At 35.5% G+C, this 20,644-nt stretch overlaps 1 protein-coding gene across 3 annotated transcripts; it reads left to right on the top strand.

Annotated features, from left to right (window-relative positions):
* The first annotated feature begins 5,836 nt into the window (after window positions 1-5,836).
* Window positions 5,837-19,418, top strand: depdc7a (DEP domain containing 7, paralog a). Of its 3 annotated transcripts, none has more exons than XM_059564605.1 (9): window positions 5,837-5,877; window positions 13,233-13,665; window positions 15,036-15,166; window positions 15,335-15,527; window positions 16,472-16,692; window positions 17,466-17,608; window positions 18,026-18,151; window positions 18,731-18,809; window positions 19,079-19,418. In XM_059564605.1, the coding sequence occupies exons 2-9, from the start codon at window positions 13,241-13,243 to the stop codon at window positions 19,291-19,293; spliced, it is 1,533 nt and encodes a 510-aa protein (XP_059420588.1). In that variant the 5' UTR covers window positions 5,837-5,877; window positions 13,233-13,240; the 3' UTR covers window positions 19,294-19,418. The 3 variants fall into 3 exon arrangements, with proteins under 3 accessions (XP_059420588.1, XP_059420587.1, XP_059420586.1); XM_059564604.1 differs by lacking the exon at window positions 5,837-5,877 and adding an exon at window positions 6,001-6,161; XM_059564603.1 differs by lacking the exon at window positions 5,837-5,877 and adding an exon at window positions 9,515-9,661.
* Window positions 19,419-20,644: the final 1,226 nt, after the last annotated feature.

Here is a 20,644-nt window from a genome sequence, read left to right as displayed (position 1 = left end):
TTCTCAGAAAACAAACAAGACCCAGCATTTATGATATGAACGCTCGTAAGGCTGTACAATTGGGCAATTAATTGAAAAGGGTGTGTTCAAAAAAATAGCAGTGTCTGCCGTTGACTGTACAAACTCAAAACTATTTTGCACAAACGTTTTTGTTTCTAGGATTTAGCAATCCTGTGAATCACTATTTAGTTGTATGACCACCGTTTTTTTAAACTGCTTCACATCTGTGTGGCATGGAGTCAACCAACTTGTGGCACCTCTCAGCTGTTATTCCACTCCATGATTCTTTAACAACATTCCACAATTCATTTACATTTCTTAGTTTTGCTTCAGAAACAGCATTTTTGATATCACCCCACAAGTTCCCGATTGGATTAAGGTCTTGGGATTGGGCTGGCCACTCTGTAACATTAATTTTGTTGGTTTGGAACCAAGACTTTGCTCGTTTACTAGTGTGTTTGGGGTCATTGTTTTGTTGAAAAAACATTTCAAGGGCATGTCCTCTTCAGCATAAGGCAACATGACCTCTTCAAGTATTTTGACATATGTAAACTGATCCATGATCCCTGGTATGCAATAAATAGGCCCAACACCATAGTAGGAGAAACGTGCCCATATCATGATGCTTGCACCACCATGCTTCACTGTCTTCACTGTGTACTGGGGCTTGAAATCAGAGTTTGGGGGTCGTCTCACAAACTGTCTGTGGCCCTTGGACCCAAAAAGAACAGTTTTACTCTCATCGGTCCACAAAATGTTCCTCCATTTCTCTTTAGGCCAGTTGATGTGTTCTTTGGCAAATTGTAACCTCTTCTGCACATGCCTTTTTTTTAACAGAGGGATTTTGCGGGGGGTTCTTGTAAATAGAAATGATCTCCACACAGACGTCTTCTAACTGTCACAGTACTCCAGACTGTCTTTGATCATACTGGAGCTGATCATTAGCTGAGCCTTTGCCATTCTGGTTATTCTTCGATCCATTTTGATGGTTGTCTTGCATTTTTTTTCACGTCTCTCTGGTTTTGCTCTCCATTTTAAGGCATTTGAGATCATTTTAGCTGAAGAGCCTATCATTTTTTACACCTCTTTATAGGTTTTCCCCTCTCCAATCAACTTTTTGATTAAATTACGCTCTTCTTCTGAACAATGTCTTGAACGACCCATTTTCCTCAGGCTTTCAAATGCATGTTCAACAAGTGGCTTCATCCTTAAATTGGGGCCACCTGATTCATACCTGTTATTTTTTCACAAAATTGATGACCTCAGTGATCGAATGCCACACTTTCAACACCCCTTTCACCCACTTCTCACCCCTTTCAACTAATTGCCCAGTTGCACAGCCTTACGAGCGTTCATATCATGAATGCTGGGTCTTGTTTGTTTTCTGAGAATCTACTGCACCTACTGGTAACTTGTTACTGGTAACACGTAGCAATAACAAATATACTAAAAACCTGGATTATTCTGGTTAGTCACATTGTACTGCTATTATTTTGAACAATACTGTACATCATATAATCATCTCTTCCCTACAGGTACTGTTTACTAACAAGGTAACAGCGCCAGCTACTGGCCTCGCATACATCATACAGCGTTTTTGGGCATTTTCGCAGATATGTGTAAACGCAAAAAAATTCTGTTTTTGACTACACCATTGCTTTGTAAACGTAGCCTAAAAATCATAGGTTATTTTATTTCAACCCCAAAATGTATTTTTTTTTTTTTCAGTTTTTGTGTAAGCTAGCTCCTGGGACCAGGACATAAAACTATAAAACTGTTTCTTTGCTGTAAATCATTTTATTTTAAGCAAAGCAAACGGATTCGATGTCAATCACCGAAACGAATCACATCGGTCTTTTCGCAACAATTAAATGTAAAAATTTTACTTCTTAAATTATTTTTAAACGAGTTTAAATGTAAGAAATAGTGAATGGTAACTTATGTTGCATTAAGAACTGTATTTAACTAAAATAACGGCTATATATTAAAGAGAGAATTCGCCATTGTTCCACATGTCCAATTAAGTCTAAAAGCTCCTCCCCTCACTTTCACACACACACACACACACACAAATCAGTATGTACCACAGAAATAGTTTATTAGCGTGGAAATAACACCTCCAAAACCTGGCACTGATAACACGCATATTTCATTTCTTACTTTTATTACCATTTCACAATTAAAGGGGATAAAGTTATTGACACAGTCATATCATTGTAGCTACATGCTTTTTCATGAAATATAGGCTATGCTGAAATAATTAAACTTGTCATTTTAAAACAAGTCCTAAGGAATGAAATTGCTTTTTGAGGTTAAAAGAAGAATTTCTTTTGATGACAATCGAATATGACAATTAGAGAAGTTGAATGTTGATGTTGTTAACAGGAACAATTTGAGAGCAAAGTATAACTATGATAATCTGCACCTTTTGACGTGATCTGAGCTAACTTTTTGATGTTTAGATTTAATCACCATTGGTAGCAAGATTTATTAAAGGCCTAAAACTTTTTTTTTTTTTCAGTTGGTCAGAACAAAACTGGCAGACGTGTTACTTGTTCAGAATACATTTTTCAAGACATACTTTACACTGGTGTGTTGACTGACAGCCACACACGCTCCTCAAAACATTAGATTTGTCCTCGCGGAGAACCCGTGCCAATGCACACCACGCAAAGAAAATAATTACGCAAATAACTGCAAATGCAGGTTTCAAACAGAGATGGCGACAAAGAGGCAACACTTACTGATTGCAGCTTAAATAACTAAAATCTCAACATCTAGCACTTTATCTTTAGGTCATATGAATTAATATGATAGTCTAAAATCATTCACACACCTTCATGTTGTTTCAAATCTGAATGACTTTCTTTATCCTGTGGAACATAAAATATAATAGGCTATTTTGTAAAATATCTAAATAGTGTTTTTGTCCATACAATGGTTATCAAATCTGTTTGGTAACCAACATTCTTAAAAATATCTTTTTTGTGTGTTCTGCAGCAGTCTTGCAGGTTTGAAAATTACATGAGGGTGAGTAAATGATGACAGCATGTTTATTTTGTTATGAACTATCCCTTTAAGTGAACGTGTGTGCTTTTATTGCCACTGAGCATTGTGTTTTGTCTGAATGTTTGAGTCAACTTCAGATTTCCCTGTTATCAGTGCACTGCTATCAGTTCCCTGCTATTAGTGAAACCCCGTCACAGGGGTACTTGACGTAGGCAAAACAAAGTCTGACGGTGTATGTTAGATAACAGGGAACCATAATAAGAAAAACATTTGAAAATGATAGTACTTGGCTACATCAAATTATCAAATGTATCAAGCAGTTGTGTTGATTAAAATAGGAGGACTCTCTGGCAGTAGCAGTGAAAGTGTTTCTGCCACATCAGCCTCAAACAGGAAGTCATATTCTATGATGCTGCAGATTTCTAAGATGTGAGCAGTGATTTATCACTCAGCATACTCACATAGCTCCACTAGGAGAGGCTGGTTAATCTTTAGCCTGTCTTTACACAACTTAACCAGATCAACTGTGTAGTACATTGTCTGTGTGGTCTGAGAATTTAGAGCAACCAAATCAAGAATATCACATAATATCTGATGCATCATTAAAAAACAATATGCCAAACCAAGTGGAATATGTTAAGAAATATTGCTAACTTTTTTTTTTTTTTGTCTTTTTGCTTCATTACAAAAGGGCATGATTATTTCTAGTCAACAAACTACCATTCAATTCAAAATAAACTCAAATGAAATGAAGCTTTAAGGCCAAAATTATTATTAAAATAATTCTATCAAATATATATGTTCCATGCATGTGCTCTACAGGAATACAATGAAAATCTCTAAACAATTTATCATGCTCTTGTGAAAAAAAGGAAATTTGAGCAAATAATATACTTTGTTATATACTTAAGTGTGAACTGAATTTAATGTTATTGAAAGTTATTAATTTTATTGATTGCTTGCATGTTATTCACAATTAAAAATGTCTTATAGTTTAAATGTATATAAAATGCAATTATCTAAACTTATCCAATTTTGTAATGTAATTTCATAATTACCTTTATTGTCCTTGAAATGTCCTGTCCTGAAATATACTGCCAAACGTACTAATAAGCGTAAACTAATAATACTGTAATGTAATTTCTATTTAAACTTGTATGAAATGTATTCAAACAGAAATGTAATTGTTTTATTAAAGCATGAAAGATTATTAAAACAACTATTTTAAATGTACTTTTATTTTGACATTAGAGTGCACTTTTTAAAAGTGTCCTTATGTTTAAGAAACATTCGTGAAAGTGTTTCTCTTTACGTGCCATTTACTTCAAATGAAGTGACGTGACGAGTGGCCAAGTATGTTGTCCCATACTCAGAATTTGTGCTCTACATTTAACCCATCCAACTGTACACACAACATCCAACTGTACACACACAGCAGACCTTTGAGTTACTTACAAGTCCGACTCTCTAACCATTAGGCCACGACTGCCCCAATAATATTATAATATTTATATTGTATTATAATAATATAATATCATCTTCAAGTACAGTTTTTTTTATATGCTTTTTAAGATTTGAAGTGTACAATTAATTACACTTCTTTTTCATACGGGTGCCCTTGCTGTTCTCTAGTTGTCTCATGGAAAAACTATTCAGAGACTGTGAGACTTCAATACGGCTGGTCAGTGGACTGTTGAATAAAATATGATTGTTGCAAGACACAATGCCGCAAAATCGAACATCTCTGTGGCTGAAAACAAAGACGCCAATGTCTACAAATGGCCCGTCATGAAGGAAGCCACTGTACAATGTAATCTAGTGAGGGGCGTCAGTAGATTCCAGGCTGCATATTGCTAGGAGAACCGGATGTTTGTCCAGTCCCAAACGTCTGCCCTACAGCTGAGACACATGAAAATGGACAGGAACGTGCTGCTGGGGTTGAGTGGGAGCAGAGCTGAGAGGACTCTTTCACACCGGTCGGTGTTCTGGAATTCGTTTATGGGGACAATTGATGGGCATTTGATACAATCCACCCACTAACCATCCATCCTGAGATACTCAGTACAACAGACAGGAACTACAAGAGCCTAACTCGCTTTGGTATAAGAAGATTACATTTTACCAAGTCAGTATTTAGAAGCCTTATAAAAGTCTATCCATCCATCCATCTATCAGTCTATGGCATCTGTCTGTCTATTTTTCTGTTTGTATATCTTGGGTTACACTTTATTTTAAGGTGTCCTTGTTATAGTGCAATTAAACATTTAAGTACTGAGTAATATTAATCGACTACATGTACTTACTATATGGTTAGGGTTAGGATTAGTAGTTGGCTTTGGGTTACTTGCAAGTAATTATGCATAATTAATTGTTATTATTATAGTATATGTAACGGGTGTAACAAGGACACCTTAAAATAAAGTGCAACCATACCTTTCTATCTGCCTGCATGTTAAATCGTTTTACAGTAGCAATAATGCCACTGTAATTATATGTAAGTATGATTCAATTAGTACAGATGTTAAAATGTATTTTTTAAGTTTATCATTAGATAATATTAAAAGTGGGAATTGTGGGAGGAGCTTATTTGTCCAAAAACTACCAGTCATATCATATTTGTCATATCAAAACATGTCATCTTATTTGTTAAAAGAGATTCAGACATTCCTGAAGACATTCCATACCTGTGCAGTGATGTGTGAAATATGACCAGACCAATAAACATGACAACGAAACATCATTAATTATCTCTTTAACGTGCCATAGCTTATCAAACCCCATGTGTTTCCATAAAGCCCCAGTGATAAAGCACACTACACAGGGAAGGCGGCTCTGGGTCCTTGATAAGAAAACCGGAACAATAACCAGGTACAGTGACCTTGTCCACAGGTTCTCCTGCAGCATGATTTAACCCTGAGCTGTAGGAATGTGTTGATTCAGAGCATAGAGAAAATGTTTTAACCTGTGACACAGACACACACAACAACATCAGCGCTCATGACGAGGATGCAGAAGTAGCAGAACCAGTTCTGATGACACACGTGTGTATTTAGTGGTTGGGAGCGTAACTTTTAAGAAGAGCGTGTTTTAATTGAATACATTTTGCATGAAGTCAGCTCTGGAAATTGTTCATATTCTTTTGTTCTGACTGGGTAAGTAAACGCATTTTTCCAACCTTCTTCTTACACAAGTGCATCCACCATATAGCTTTCTGTAGTATCTGAAGCCTTGTCTATATCTAAGATTGCGGATGTTTGCTGGCACACACTGTTTGAATCAGTGTTTGTGTGTATTGGAATGCAAAAGTGCTCTGTGGCCGAGGGGGACAGTAAAAGAGCTAATGACTTGGGAAAAAGGAGTGAATGAGACCCCCTGAAGAGTGTGAAGGCTAGCATTGAGAGGCAAATTCTGTTTTACAATCCTTTGGCCTGGAAGCTCTGACAAAGCATCATTAGAAGGCGGCTTTCTAGATAAGTCCCATTCCTCCCCCATCTAACTGCTTTCTTTACACTGTTTAGCTGTTATCTCAACACTGACACTTACACACTAATAGTACGGTCCAAACTGACTCTTCCTTTGATGGTCAGGACTAAACTCTGGTTTAGATCTCTGTCATTGATGATGATTTTAATACTTCAAAATCTCTTCGTCTGAAAAATCTCACCTTTATGAACTTTGTCAGTTGCATGCTCAACAGCCTTACAGTTCTCAAACTGTTGTAACAAATTCTCTTCCCTGCTGGATTCAGCTCGCATTATTCCAATCAAAGTTAAGAAAGATAAGATGTCCCTTAAAGATCATAACATCCATCTGAAGTTTTTATGGGGATGTCATGGGCAATGATTTACATGGCGGGTGAAGTAGGACATGCAAATGCACGCGATCAAGAACGGCTTAAAAGAGTTTACATGTTGGTTTCTTAGTACGCAGAGGCCACTCTATGCAGTGATGCATTAAATATGATGTTTGCATATCAAATTACAGCTTTCTCAACCTTTAGAAGCCACAGTCTGTTAATATTTCAAAGTACTTTAAATCCTGGTCAGACTCAATTCTTTGAACTTGAAAGCCTTTGGGAGTGCATTTCAGTGTTTCAAGTAAAGCTTTCTAAGAACTGAATGTCATTAAAAACCACAAACCATGGTGTGAGAGCTGTAACAAATAAAGTTTTCATTTTTTAAATTTTGATAAGCATCAACATTATACTTGCAGACTAGTTGATGATTATTTATTTAACCAATACATTTTTAAAAGTGTTCTGGGTCAGGCTGTTAATCATAATAAACAAATGTGGAGTCTCATCAAAGCTGTCATTTTGTTTAAAAATGTCTTTATTTATTTATTTATTTATTTATTCTTTGTGACAGTATTGATTATTCCCTGGTGAAAAAAATATGAATTGATGAATTTGATGCAATTTGTATAGGCTATTTAAAATAGTATATCAACTTTTTAAAATATTTAAATGTACAGTAAAACTTTTAATTTGACTATTAATTGACAATGTTCTTTTTAAAAGTGTTAAGAAAGTAATACAAGTGTCTTTTAGTACACTTAAGTGTTTTTATTTCATTAATATGATATTGTCTGCGAGTACAGTTTAAAATATATATATAAGATTAGAAGTACACTTCTTTTTCTCAAGTAAAAAAATAATAATTGTGGCATTAATGTAATGACATAAGAACATGAGTTATTACATATTCACATGATCAAATTAACATTAGCTCCCAAAGAGAGAAAAAAAGAAGAAAATTTCATACATTTCAATGATTTCAGTATTACGTTTTCAGTGCTTTTTTTTTAAGAGATTTACAATTTGAAGTCATTTATAAAATGTGCAAAATTTTCATATGTGCAAATGTGCAATTTTCTTATGTATATGTAATTTTGTATAATATGTTGTTTGTTGTTTTTGTTTTCTGTATAAAAAAGTACATCAAATATACAAATTTCTATCATGCACTAAATTTTTCCGTTAATTCCAAATCCTTCCAAAAATAATCTAAAAAATGCTAAATAGTTAATTTTTCTTGACAACAATTCACAGGTATATGGAATATTAAGCTTAAATCTTTCCAAAACATGCTTTGCGGGATAAATTCTATGAAGTATTGTGTAAGACAATTCCTTAGTTTTATTATTTGATACACAGTGTATTTGGCAGTTTCAATGCTTCAACCCAAGAGATATTACCAAATAAAGAAAACCAAAATATCTTGCTACAGGTAAGGACACAGAATAAAGAGCATTCCTTATAATCATATTGCTACACTGTTGTTTTAAAACATCAGTATTTCCAATGAAAATACCTCACAAAAAAAAGTAACATCACACTTTTTGGAATTGCGTCAAAACAATAGCAAATTCTCTTGGTTTTGGAATTTCTGAAGAAATTCCCATGGTATAAAGTATACCCTCTTTACTAGAAGAATACCTTCCTTGAACCAAGTATGATAGAATAAAGGTTTGTTTTCAAATAATATGTCCTTGTTATTCCATATCAAATAGTTGTGGGGTAAAAAAAAGTGCTTATACACCCATTTCCATTGAAAACCAATTTAACATTCATTCTGTCAAAAGAAAAATTATATTTCAACAAAAAGTCTATGCGTCAAAGAGTATTGAATATATAATTAGGAAATACATTCCAAGGACGTTCTCTATTCTTCATAAATCAACCATTTAATTTAAAAATGTGTTTGAGAGTATTATAATCCAAGAGCTTCAGTTCCTCTTGCTCTTTAGGATTACAAATGACTTCCTTTTTTAAATAATGTGTTTTTTTTTCTCCAAAAAAAGTTATAAAGAATCAGATCTAGATTTTTAATAATCTTGGGAGGCACATCTAACGATAATGATGTAGATATACCTTCCGCCTTTGACAATAATACCCTCCCAAATATTGAAATGCCCCTCATTAACCACATATTAAATGTTTTTATAGTTTTTTTTAATAATTGGTTCAAATCATTTACTCCTTTGTTTTTCATGTATACAAATTATTATACCTAAATATGTTAATTTATGTTTAACTGGAATATTCTCTATTTCTGAAGAGGAGCTATATTTGAGGAGAAATAATACAGATTCATCTAAATTCATTTAAGGCCCGAAACACCAGTGAATTCCTCAATATATTCGAATTCGTTTTTCAAAAGCACTGCAGTGTCATCAGCAAACAGGCTAAGTTTAAATTGTATACCTGAAAGCTGTGACACCATTAAATAGATTTCTTTTTATAGGCTATACGATGCTAAAACCTGAGTGACTTACAACAATAAAAAAGGAGAGAGAGGGTATCCTTGCCTAATGCCACGATGAATTTCAAATCTTTGTGAGGAACCATGAGCAAGTTTGACTGAACTATTACACCCACTATACAATGTTTTAACTGCCTTCAAAAACATATCTCCAAAACCAAACAATTTAATAACTTTTTATTACTAATGAGCTGTCGACTGCCCTCGTGACGTCACGGTGAAGCTGCGAGAGCGCGCGGGGTTCGTGCACAGATGAGTTCAGAGCGCGCGACTGTAAGTGTGAACATCAGATACATACAGCGCAAGACTAAAGAGAGATGCTTTACATCAGTAATCCTACAGCATCGAGACATCCGGCTTTAACCTGAACTACATGCACAGACCTCCAGGTAGGTTCCTGCGTCTACCGACTGGCTGTTTTAAATGTATTTGATTTAATTATTGTGGACATTTGCAGTTTGAATGCTGTAAACAGGCTGTTTCGTTTTTAACTTTAGTGTAAGTGCTAAATATCTAAAATAACATTTAAATATGCATGTTGTATTTTTATGGCTGAAATTATATGGTTTTGTCTTTGCTTTGTGTTCTTTAATTGGTAAACTCATGTAAGTATGATACAGTCTAAATACTTAAGTGAATTTTGGCATTCATTTAAAGAGGTTTCGCAGTTTTGGATTTACAGTAGCCAGAGGGTAAAAGCGTTTGACTTCTCTATGCTCGACAAACTAATGAGTTCTTTCTTATACAGTACAGTAAGAATCTAAGTGAGTAGATTTTGTGCTCATTTCTTTTCAACGTGTTTCTTTGTCATATAATGATAGTTATAGTCTAGATGTGTCATCATCATGAGATGCTCTCCCTCTGGGGTTATTTATCTGAGTGTTTGGCAAACACATCAGTGTGTGCTGGCCATCAGGAGAGGAGTGAATCCCATCAGATGCTTGCTGTCCATGGGGACAAATACCATGGTGACTCCTCTAATGGATGTTCTGCAGATACTGGATTCTAATTTGGTACTAAATGTGGTATTATTCATCCAAACTAACTCATTGTGTTACAAGCCAACTCGAATAAAACATTTTATTTAAACTAAATACCATGGTATCATTCTATACCTGTAATACCAGCATCATATTTGTTTGTAAGGTTTAGTTGCTTTTATAAGCAATATATGATTTCAAATTATTAACACCAAAATCACGTCAAGTACTTATACAGTTGTTCGACCTGCAGCATGCAAATGAACCAAAGCCTACATGATGTGAACATAACAAGGAAGATTTGCTATCAACGAGTTTATCAGATGGAGGGATGAATCTGATGAGTTTAGTCAAATCTAGCCAGTTGGAGAGAAATTGAATTTGTTTTTTTAGTTTCCAGATTTGCTCATTTGCTTGTTATGTAAGAAAACAGTTGATACTCACCCTTCTGCAAAAGAACTGTACTTGCAGACCAAACTACGTATAGATAATATAATGTTAATGAAATATTATGATACTTACTTAAGGATACTTAAGAAAGTACACTTTTATAACTTATTGATACACTTAAGTACACTTTTAAAAAGTGCTTTGTAATAATGTCAAATTAAACATTTTAAAGCAATTTAAAGCAAAAGATAGTCAATCTGATGTGACAACTAACATACTAAAGCACATGTAATTAGAAAGTAATTGATATTTCTTGAAGTATACTGTGCTATTTGATATTACGTTTAGTCAATATTTTAAATTCGCTAAATTTGAGCTTCATCATTATAATTACAAATATATTTAAAAACATAACATACAAGCTTCAATAGATATGACAGTAACGCATATTTTAGTTGATCATAAATGCTTGTCAGTACATTCGGCAGTTCACTTTAACCATATTTCAACTATAATAATGAAAGTACATATGAAGACTTAAGTGCCTCAAAAAAGCTTATGTTAAACTAATTTAATAAACATTTAATACATTTTCATTTAACTGCAAATTAAATTATATTCTAGTTTATTTCCGCAATAAGCAATGTTTTTAAAAATATGCTTAAATTAGGGCTGGACCATTTTTTTGAGCTTTGAAGCTTCGGTAGTAATCAACACCGAATATTAGAAGCTTCGGAGGGAGGGGGCTGAACATATTCTTCTCTCTAACATCATGTCTACATCGGATGCCGTGCTGCGACAAAATACAGTAGAACCTATTATGCCCTCTATGACGTACTGACACAAATTTCAAATGATTTTCAGTGGTCACTTTGTCGCATCCCTTATAGACAGGCTTTATGTAAAAAAAATTGCTTTCTAAACAAAGATTGCTATTAAATAGCACACCTAGGTTCCAAACTGATGACTAAGAATTGACAGAGCAGCCATCAAGTCTTAGGCAGCATTCTAGGTTATTACATACAGAGTTTTTAGATCATGTAATTAACACCTCTGTTTTTTCAGAATTTAGCAGTAAGAAATTACTCGTCATCGAGTTTTTTTATTTAAACTATGCATTCCAGTAGTTTTTCAAATTGGTATGTTTTGCCGGGCCACGAAGAAATATAGAGCTGAGTATCATCAGCATAACAGTGAAAGCTAACATGATATCTCCCAAGGGTAACGTGTAAAGCATGAAGAGTAACGGCCCTAGTACTGAGCCGTGAGGTACTCCATACTGCACTTGTGATCGGTATGATACCTCTTCATTCACTGCACTGAATTGATGGCGGTCATATAAGTACAATTTAAACCATGCTAATGCACTTCCATTAATGACAACAAAGATTTCTAATCTATGCAAAAGAATGTGGTGGTCAATAGTGTCGAACGCAGTGATCCAATAGCACTAATAGAGAGATACAACCACGATCAGATGATAAGAGCAGGTCATTCGTAACTCTAAGGAGAGCAGTCTCAGTACTATGATACGGTCTAATTCCTGATCCTCACAGATACCACTTTTCTCTAAGTAGGAATATAATTGTGAGGATACTACCTTTTCTAGTATCTTGGACATAAAAAATGCTCCCACACAGCTTTGGTCTTCGGCATTTTTGTCTTCTCTTCCAGATTAACTGAATCATGACGTTCATTCATGGGCGATTCATATTGATGGGCGAATGAGAACCGTTTCACGGGGTATGCCAGGTGTTCGAGAAAAAAAAAGTAAAAGAGGATATTCGAATGCCAACCCACCGAATGAATATTCGAATAATCGAATATTCTGATCCAGCCCTACTGTAGCTAAAATGTACTTTTTTTTCAGAAGGGCAAACAATGACTGAATTCACAAAACTAGAATTAATCTGTTGTTCGCTGCATCCCAGACTGCCCAGGAAAACTCTAAAACCGATAGTGAGAATTTTTTATACCACAGTCAGCTGTTGTCCACTTGATGCAGAGCATTCATTGAAGACTAGGCAAAGGGTGATAGCCACCCATAGTAAATATCCAGATCCCTGACGGGTCATTTAGACCTTCATCATTACCTCAGGGCTGCACATAAAATTCAGCAGGAAACACTTGAGAAAAGATCATCCTCCCCCGGTGTCATTTATAAGGCTTATGAGGTATTGATTTTGGCAGCGACGCTCTTTGTTTTGGAAGTAGGATCTGTAAAAGCTTTCTTTAGTCCAGTGTTACACCAGTGAGGGTAAAACATGGGAAACTTCATGTTCTACAACGGTCAAGTTTATTATAATGATAAAGAGCTGAAATTAAATATGGGTAAGCTGAATCCTTTGGGTCCAGTTTCAAAACCTGAAGATGCTTCTTTTTGTAGACTTATTCCAGTATTAAAAAGGGACAGTGCCAAAGTCTGTGTGTAATTTTATTCCACAGTTTTTAAAGCCTGACTAAACATATTAAATGCATCTCCTTTCAGTCAAAAGCTTTAGATTTATTGAATGTGTGGGAAATCAGAAACACATGAATGGATGCTGAGATCATTATTCTGGCGTTTCTCATCCAGTCCATCTCTCAACAGAGACAGGGATGGCTGGAAAGCCATTCCGAGCCACGTACATTTGGACGAACATCATCAACAACCTTCAGACGCAGGTGGAGGTGAAGAGGAGACGCCACAATCTGAAAATCTACCATGACTGCTTTCTGGGCTCCGAGGCCGTGGACGTGGTTCTGGCTCACATCATTCAGAGCAAGTTCTGCAGAGATGCCGAGGTGCCTCGTTCCAAAGCGGTCCGCCTCTGCCAGGCCCTCATGGAGGCCAGAGTCTTTGAGGCGGTGGACACTAAGGTGTTTGGGAAAGAAAAGAGGCAAGCCAAGTTTGAGGACAGCAGCTGTAGTCTGTACAGGTTTCTAAATAGGCAAACCCCAAGCGCATCAAGCTCAGAGACCATTGAGAGTACATACGAGTCTCTCAGCATACAGAGGAACACGTATAGTCCGCCCTTCAAAAGGTAGTTATCTCTCAACACTGTTTCCCACATCACATCACCTTCACTCAGTGAAACTGTATACTGTATAACTTGGAGGGTTGTAGACCCTTTCCTAACGTTTTCTCTAAAAGACTGGCCTGAAAGGAACAAATGTCATTTCAGACCTCTAGGACTTTATTTCATCTGTGAAACCCAAAAGTAGAAATTTTTAAGACTGTGCTGGCTGCTCTTTTCCATGCAACCACAGTGAACATGGAATGAAGCTTTCAAGATTCTAAAAGGAGGCAAAAATTTGTGGTCCATATACTATTCCAAGTGTTTTTTTAAAGATATTTTTCAAATTTAAGTACAGTCCAAAATTCAAAGTTGTTATTCACTGATAATCGTCCTAACTTCTGCCACCGAATCAGATTTGTGAACGGATCATTCAGACTGGTTTTATGAACTGGATCATTTGAATTCTTGATGACTGAAAAGATTTGACTCGAAACGATTGTGCATCACTACTTTTCTCATGAACTTATATGTATAAAGTCAAAAAGTTTTAGTTCAGAACTTGATTAACTTGATTCTTGAGATTGAACACTTGATTATAGTGCACATGCACAAATCATATTGACTATTTTTATGATGCTTTTACAGTACTTTTGCATCCCTTTTGAAGTTTGAAATCATAATTCCTATTCACTGCCACTTAATTTGATTAAAAAAATAATTTCTGTCACACTGAAGAACGTCCACATTTTTACGGAATGTTCATTTTAGGGAGAACAAATCTTTTAAAAAGATGTTTAAGCAATTTAAGTGTCACAAATATCAAAATGTGCGGTAAACATGGAGAATAGTTCATTGTGTTTCCATTTCCAGTAGGTCACCTACTATACTAAGATATATGTGTTGGTAAAACCTTTCAAAACTAGCTAATCATTTACTTTTATCTTAAGTTTTATAGAGATCTTACAGATTGCTTGGTATTTTCTCTGAATTGTTTTTCCTTTGAGATTTTGTACTTTGAAATACCTCAGCATCACAGTAAATCATGGACTAAAGGGCCTTATGTGGTGATTCCTACAAGAATGCATGGTCACACTTTATTTTAAGGACCAATTCTCACTATTAACAAGCCATTAACCTTGACTTTTGCCTCACTAAACTCCTAATTTGCTGTTTATTAATAGTTAATAAGGCAATTGTTAAATTTAGGTGTTAAGTAGGATTAGGGATGTAGAATATGGTCATCCAGAATATGTGCCAATATTTTAATAATATGCATGCTAGTACAACTAATTACGGGTAATAGTGAGAATTGGTCCCTGTACTGAAGTGTTCCAGAATGCTTGTTCGACTGGTTTCAGACATGTGATATACTATTGTCTGATTATTTTCTTCAGGAAAGAAGATTCTGTGTATTCAAACAACTCACCTGTCAAAACAGATAAATCTCTGGAGGATGTTTTGGGAAATCTGAACATGAGCACAACCATCACACCACAGATGATGAATCTGGGGTTATCGCAAGAGTGTATGTTTTCTTTGGAAATAAATGCATGCTCTGTCTAATGTCATGAAAAACAATCTGAAATATGTTTTTGACTGTTTGACAAAATTATTATTTATTACTAAAAAAGATTGCCAAAATCTATTGGATTTTTGTAAGTATTAAATCTGATGTGTTTCATGTCTGTGTCAGTGATGGATGAAATATGGCGGCAGCAGACGGTACTAAGACTCTTACAGCTGATTGAGCTTCCGCTTCTGGAGAGCCTGCTGGAGGGCCAAGAGAGCCCTCGCCCGTCCCTCCACAGCATGGACAGTGACCCAGACCTCCTCTACACCAGCAGCTACCTGGACCGTGAGATCCTCAAGGCCTTCAGCGAGGCTCAGTATGCTGATTATTTACATCATGCTCCAACTCTATTGTTTAACTCCTCTCCTTTTTATTCTGGGGTGTTTTAGGGCTGCAATAAATGACAAAACTAGACTTGTACATTTCATGCAAGAGAAATATATATAGAGAGAGTTGCAAAAAGTGTTTTTAAAAAAAAATCCTTTTCCATATACTGTATGGTTTGACGCACCAGTGCACGCATGAATTCAGGACATAATCAGAGCAGATGGACAAATAAAAATCAGTTCTGTGTTTGTTTGTTTTTTTTTACTAATGATTAAACAAACAGAGGATTGTCTTTTAAATGTTTCGTGGTAATTTTTTTTCTTGCTCGTTGTGACAACGAACTTTCAGCTGCACTTTATTCACAGCTGGAGCTTCTTTTCTTTTCTCTTCTTTTTTTATTATTGATTTATTATTGCAAGTATAAACAATTAACTTCAACAATTAAATGCAGCGTTGGGTGACATTATGGACACAGAAATAATATAGGAAGGCAATAAATAAATAAATACATCAATAAAACAGAAATACAGAAAATATTACGTATAAAATTCTGCAGATCATTATACAGTTTCAGAAATTTGACAATTTTTTTTATAGGTATTAATATTTTCCAATGTTCACAACTGGAGCTGCTTTGATGTGGCACGCATGGGCGAATGGCGTATGTATGCATTTTCCCGCGAAATGCGTCCTGGTCAGCTGGTCATTATGTAACAGTTCTGTTTAAACCCAAACCATGAGGCATGTGGTTTTCTCCCGCTCATTTTCAAGAAACTCCCTTTTTTCCTCTAACACACACTTCTAAGATAATCTCTCCGTTATCTTATATCTTTTCATTTATTTATTTTGTCCTTGCCTTTAATGTGTTGTGTTTTTAGATGGCTGTGCTTTTAATTGATGCAGTGTCTCTTTCCCGTTTTATCTGGTGAACAGAGCAGACAGCTGGTTGTCGGCGGCTGTGGACTGTCTGGAGTTTCTTCCTGATCAGCTGGTGGTGGTGGTGAGCCGAGGACTGGCCAGGTGTGCGGAGGAGACGTCCCAGTACAAGCAGCTCCTCTACGGGGCCCTCGCTCAGCACTACGGCCGGTCGCACCACCCACCACTGCTCAGCAACTACATCTTTGACATCCACTCAGGTGTCTCCGAGCTGCTTGGTGAGAGATCAGTCCACTATATGCTGGCTTGACCTGACATTTATATGAAATTAAATTTGGCTTGTTAGTGGTCCTTGAGAAAATGAAGTAAATAATAATGTATTTTATAATTGGAAATAATATACTTTACTAAAGTGTTTTTTTTTTACTGACATGCAAATCAAATATATTGTAGTTTAAATTTATATTAAATGCAAGTAGTTAAACGTAAGAATGCTTTTTGACCCAATCGAATAGGATTTAAAAATAGTTAAATCCAAAATGAAATTCACTCTGAGGCCATCCAAGATGTAGAAGAGTTTCTTCATCAGATCAGATTTGGAGAAATTTAGCATTACATCACTCTCTTAGCAGTGGATGCTTTGCAGTGAATGGGTGCCGTCAGAATGAAAGTCCAAACAGCTGATAAAAACATCACAATAATCCACACCACTCCAGTCCATCAGTTAACATGAAAAGCTGAGTGTTTGTAAGGAACAAATCAGGCCTCTGGCCAAAAACTATTTCTTTATTCCTAATATTGCTTTCTGCAGTGAAGAAGTTGTCTCATCTGAATCAGGAGAGAAATATGCACAGATCAAGCACTATTAACTCGTGAAAACAGTCCAAAGTAGTTCTAAACAAATGTAAAGAGGGTTCTTTTCGAAATGTTTGTGCTACAAGATCAAATCTAGTTGCTGAAAACTAATAGCAGAACAGTAGAGACCATAACACCCTAGCAATGTACGACTTTGTCACAAATCCCGTTGTTGTATTTCTCTGCGTGTGTGCAGTGAACGGGAAGCAGGAGCAGGCTCTGGAGTCTCTTCAGCTCTGTCTGAAGCTGCAGGATTCACGCAGTAGAGAGGAGCTCCGCAGGTTACTGCGCTTTATGGCCCTCGCCGCCAGCCCTCAGGAGATCAAACTACACAAAGAGGTGCCAGTAATCTCAATAATACGGTTTGAGTGTGTGTTTTTATGCTGATGTACTTGCAAAACATGTAATGGAGTGTTGATGTGGTTGATGAATAAATAAGAGCACTGTGATTTAGTTTCTGAAAGAGCATCACAATTTGGAAATCGTTAAAAAAAATCTGGAAAAAATGATACACTGGAATTGATGTGGAACTTCAGATCAGTGCACAGTACGACAGTGTTTCTGTCACACAAAAGTGCCATTGTCAAAAACAGAAACTAAAGTGAGCTTTACAGTTGCCATGCTTGTGAAAGGCACTGAATTAAACAACAGCCTCTTTTCTGCTTTCGCCTGCTAATCATTTATTACACCTACATAAATACCATTCCTTCATCCCTACAGAAACTTGACAAGCTGTTTGTTTGTTGGGTTCTGTAGATAGAGAACAGAATGGCAGTGAAGAGGGCGTTCTCTAATGCTATTGTGTATGGGACTAAACTAGCCAAGGGCAAGGTGGATCTTCTGGTTCTTTTCATGACGGACAACCACCACGACCTCTTCAAAGTGAGTCAGCGGCTCAGACTGGCCTCTACTAACACTCAGGAACTACCTGCACAGTGTGTGTGTGTGTGTGTGTGTGTGTGTGTGACAGTGCTGTTAACAACCAGACATACACTCTACAATATACACTACAGGTCTGTAAGAAATGCTCTTCTTTTGAACTTTCGATTCATCCAAGATTCCTGAAAAAAAGTATCATGGATTCGACAAACATTGAGCAGTAAAAACGGTTTTCAACTGTAATATCAGAATGATTTCTGAAGATCATGTGACACTGAAGACTAGAGTAATGATGCTGAGAATTCAGCTTTGATCACAGAAATAAATTTCATTTTAAAACATAAAAAAAAACATTTTAAAACACTTAATTTACATTGAATAATATGTAATATTAATAATATTTTGATCAAATAAATGCAGCACTAGAAGAGACTTTAAAAGAAAAGAAAGAAAAAAACGTAATCTTAATGACCCCAATTTTTTGTTATATTAGTAATGAAAGCAATAGTCCTTGTTTTTTAGTTGTTGGTGTTTTAAATGAGACATACGTCAATCATTTGGGTCATTGTTCTTTTCCCCCAGATTCCCGTCACCCTGCACAAACTTGTAAGTGATAAACTGCTCAGTGTCATCAAAGGAACGGATCCTGATCTCATCACAGGTATAACTACAAACATATGAGAACATTTACATTTCAATATTCTTTCATCCCGTGAAGTGAAAAATATTTTTCAGGTCTGTTAAATAATAATAACAGATACAACTTTTGATTTTAATAATGTAATGACAATAACTGAGATTAACAGATGTTGTAGAAATAGCTTTCCTTGTAAATTCAATGCTTATTTTAAAGCATCATTGCAATCTTTTCATAGGAGATGTTTGTGAGGCAATTTAGTAAACTGCTAATAACGGCTGATCCTCTCTTAGGAACAATGTACTGTCGTCGTCTGACTGGAAAAGATTACCTGGAAACGGTTCAGAAGACCACCAGAGAGGAGCTGTGGACCTTACTGCAAACTATTCACGAGAACTCGAAGCTGTCTCTGAAAGAGAAGCGCCGTCTGCTCGGACAGTTCTACAGAGGACATCCGGAAATATTCGTGCAATATTTTGGCAACAGAATATCCAATGTTTATATTTAAAGGACCTTCATTTAATATTATACTGTATGATATGTAAAAAGTATTTTGTGTGTTGTAAATATGTACATATTGTGGAAAAACTCAATACTACTCTTATGAGGGAATGAGATTTGTTGGACAATTAACACATTTTACTTTTCTTGATCAAAATTATGACCACAACTCAATATATGAATTCAAATACTTTATATATATATATATATATATATATATATGTGTGTTTGTGTGTACCTGGACCACAAAACCAGTCATAAGGGTCAGTTTTTTTCTGAAACTGAGATTTATACATCATCGGAAAGATGGATAAATAATCTTTCCATTGATTTATGGTTAGGTTGGATGTGACAATATTGATGAGATACAACTATTTGAAAATCTGGAATCCGAGAGTGCAAAAAAATCATAATATTGATAAAATTGCCTTCAAAGGTGTCTAAATGAATTCTTGGCAATGCATATTACTAATCCAAAATTAGGTTTTAATATATTTACAGTATGACATATACAAAACATCTCCATGGAACATGATCTTTACTTAATATCCTAATGATTCTTGGTATAAAAGAAAAATAATTTTGACCCATACTATGTTATTTTTGCTATTGCTACAATTATACCCCAGAGACTTAAGACTGGTTTTGTGCTCCAGGGTCACAAATTGTAGCCTTTTTTCTCATTTGTAATTTATTATAAAATTTTTAACCTAAACTGGAAAGTATAAACTTGAAAATACATATTCTCCTTGTATCATCAGGGTTGAAGAGTTCAGACGTCCAACATTGTCTGTTACAGATGAATCTTTTCTTTGTTGTTATGTAACAGGGATGTCGTTCAGAATGCAAATATATTCCCCAATAAAAATGACAACAAAACTAATTCAAAATATTGATTAAAAAAAACTATAATGTTATCTCAAATATATTAAATACCACTAAACATTCACAGTTTTTAAACCCAAGTCAAAGAATTCAACCTATTTTTAAAAACATTATTTTTAGCTATTTATATATTTAATATTGTCTTCAATTATAACATTTTGTTCAGCAACAATTACACAATTTTAGCACAGCACATTTACAGGAAAAAAACCCTTGGCTTTACTGTACTGAGATCAGGACAAGCAAGCATCTTTCCCACTCACAATGTTATAATGCAACAGCCCTAAAACAGCTTTTATTTACTTTATGCTATATTTGTCTTCCGATTTTGAGGTGAAACAACCTGGAGATACTTGTGTCCTTAAACTGTCCTCATCCTGGTGTACTGTAGTGTAAAAACATCTGCTGCACTATAGTGCGTCCTAGTGGTGAGCACAAATGCTCAGCCGTTTGTTTCAGAGCTCACACACTGA

Source organism: Carassius carassius, chromosome 13 (assembly GCF_963082965.1).
Source record: "Carassius carassius chromosome 13, fCarCar2.1, whole genome shotgun sequence".
Taxonomy (NCBI): domain Eukaryota; kingdom Metazoa; phylum Chordata; class Actinopteri; order Cypriniformes; family Cyprinidae; genus Carassius; species Carassius carassius.
This window is presented reverse-complemented; position numbering and strand designations above follow the sequence as displayed.

Coding starts and splice junctions, on each gene's coding strand:
- depdc7a (XM_059564603.1), top strand. Junction 16,693..17,465: donor AGGTGTCTCCGAGCTGCTTG/GTGAGAGATCAG, acceptor GCGTGTGTGCAG/TGAACGGGAAGCAGGAGCAG. Junction 18,152..18,730: donor ACCACCACGACCTCTTCAAA/GTGAGTCAGCGG, acceptor CTTTTCCCCCAG/ATTCCCGTCACCCTGCACAA.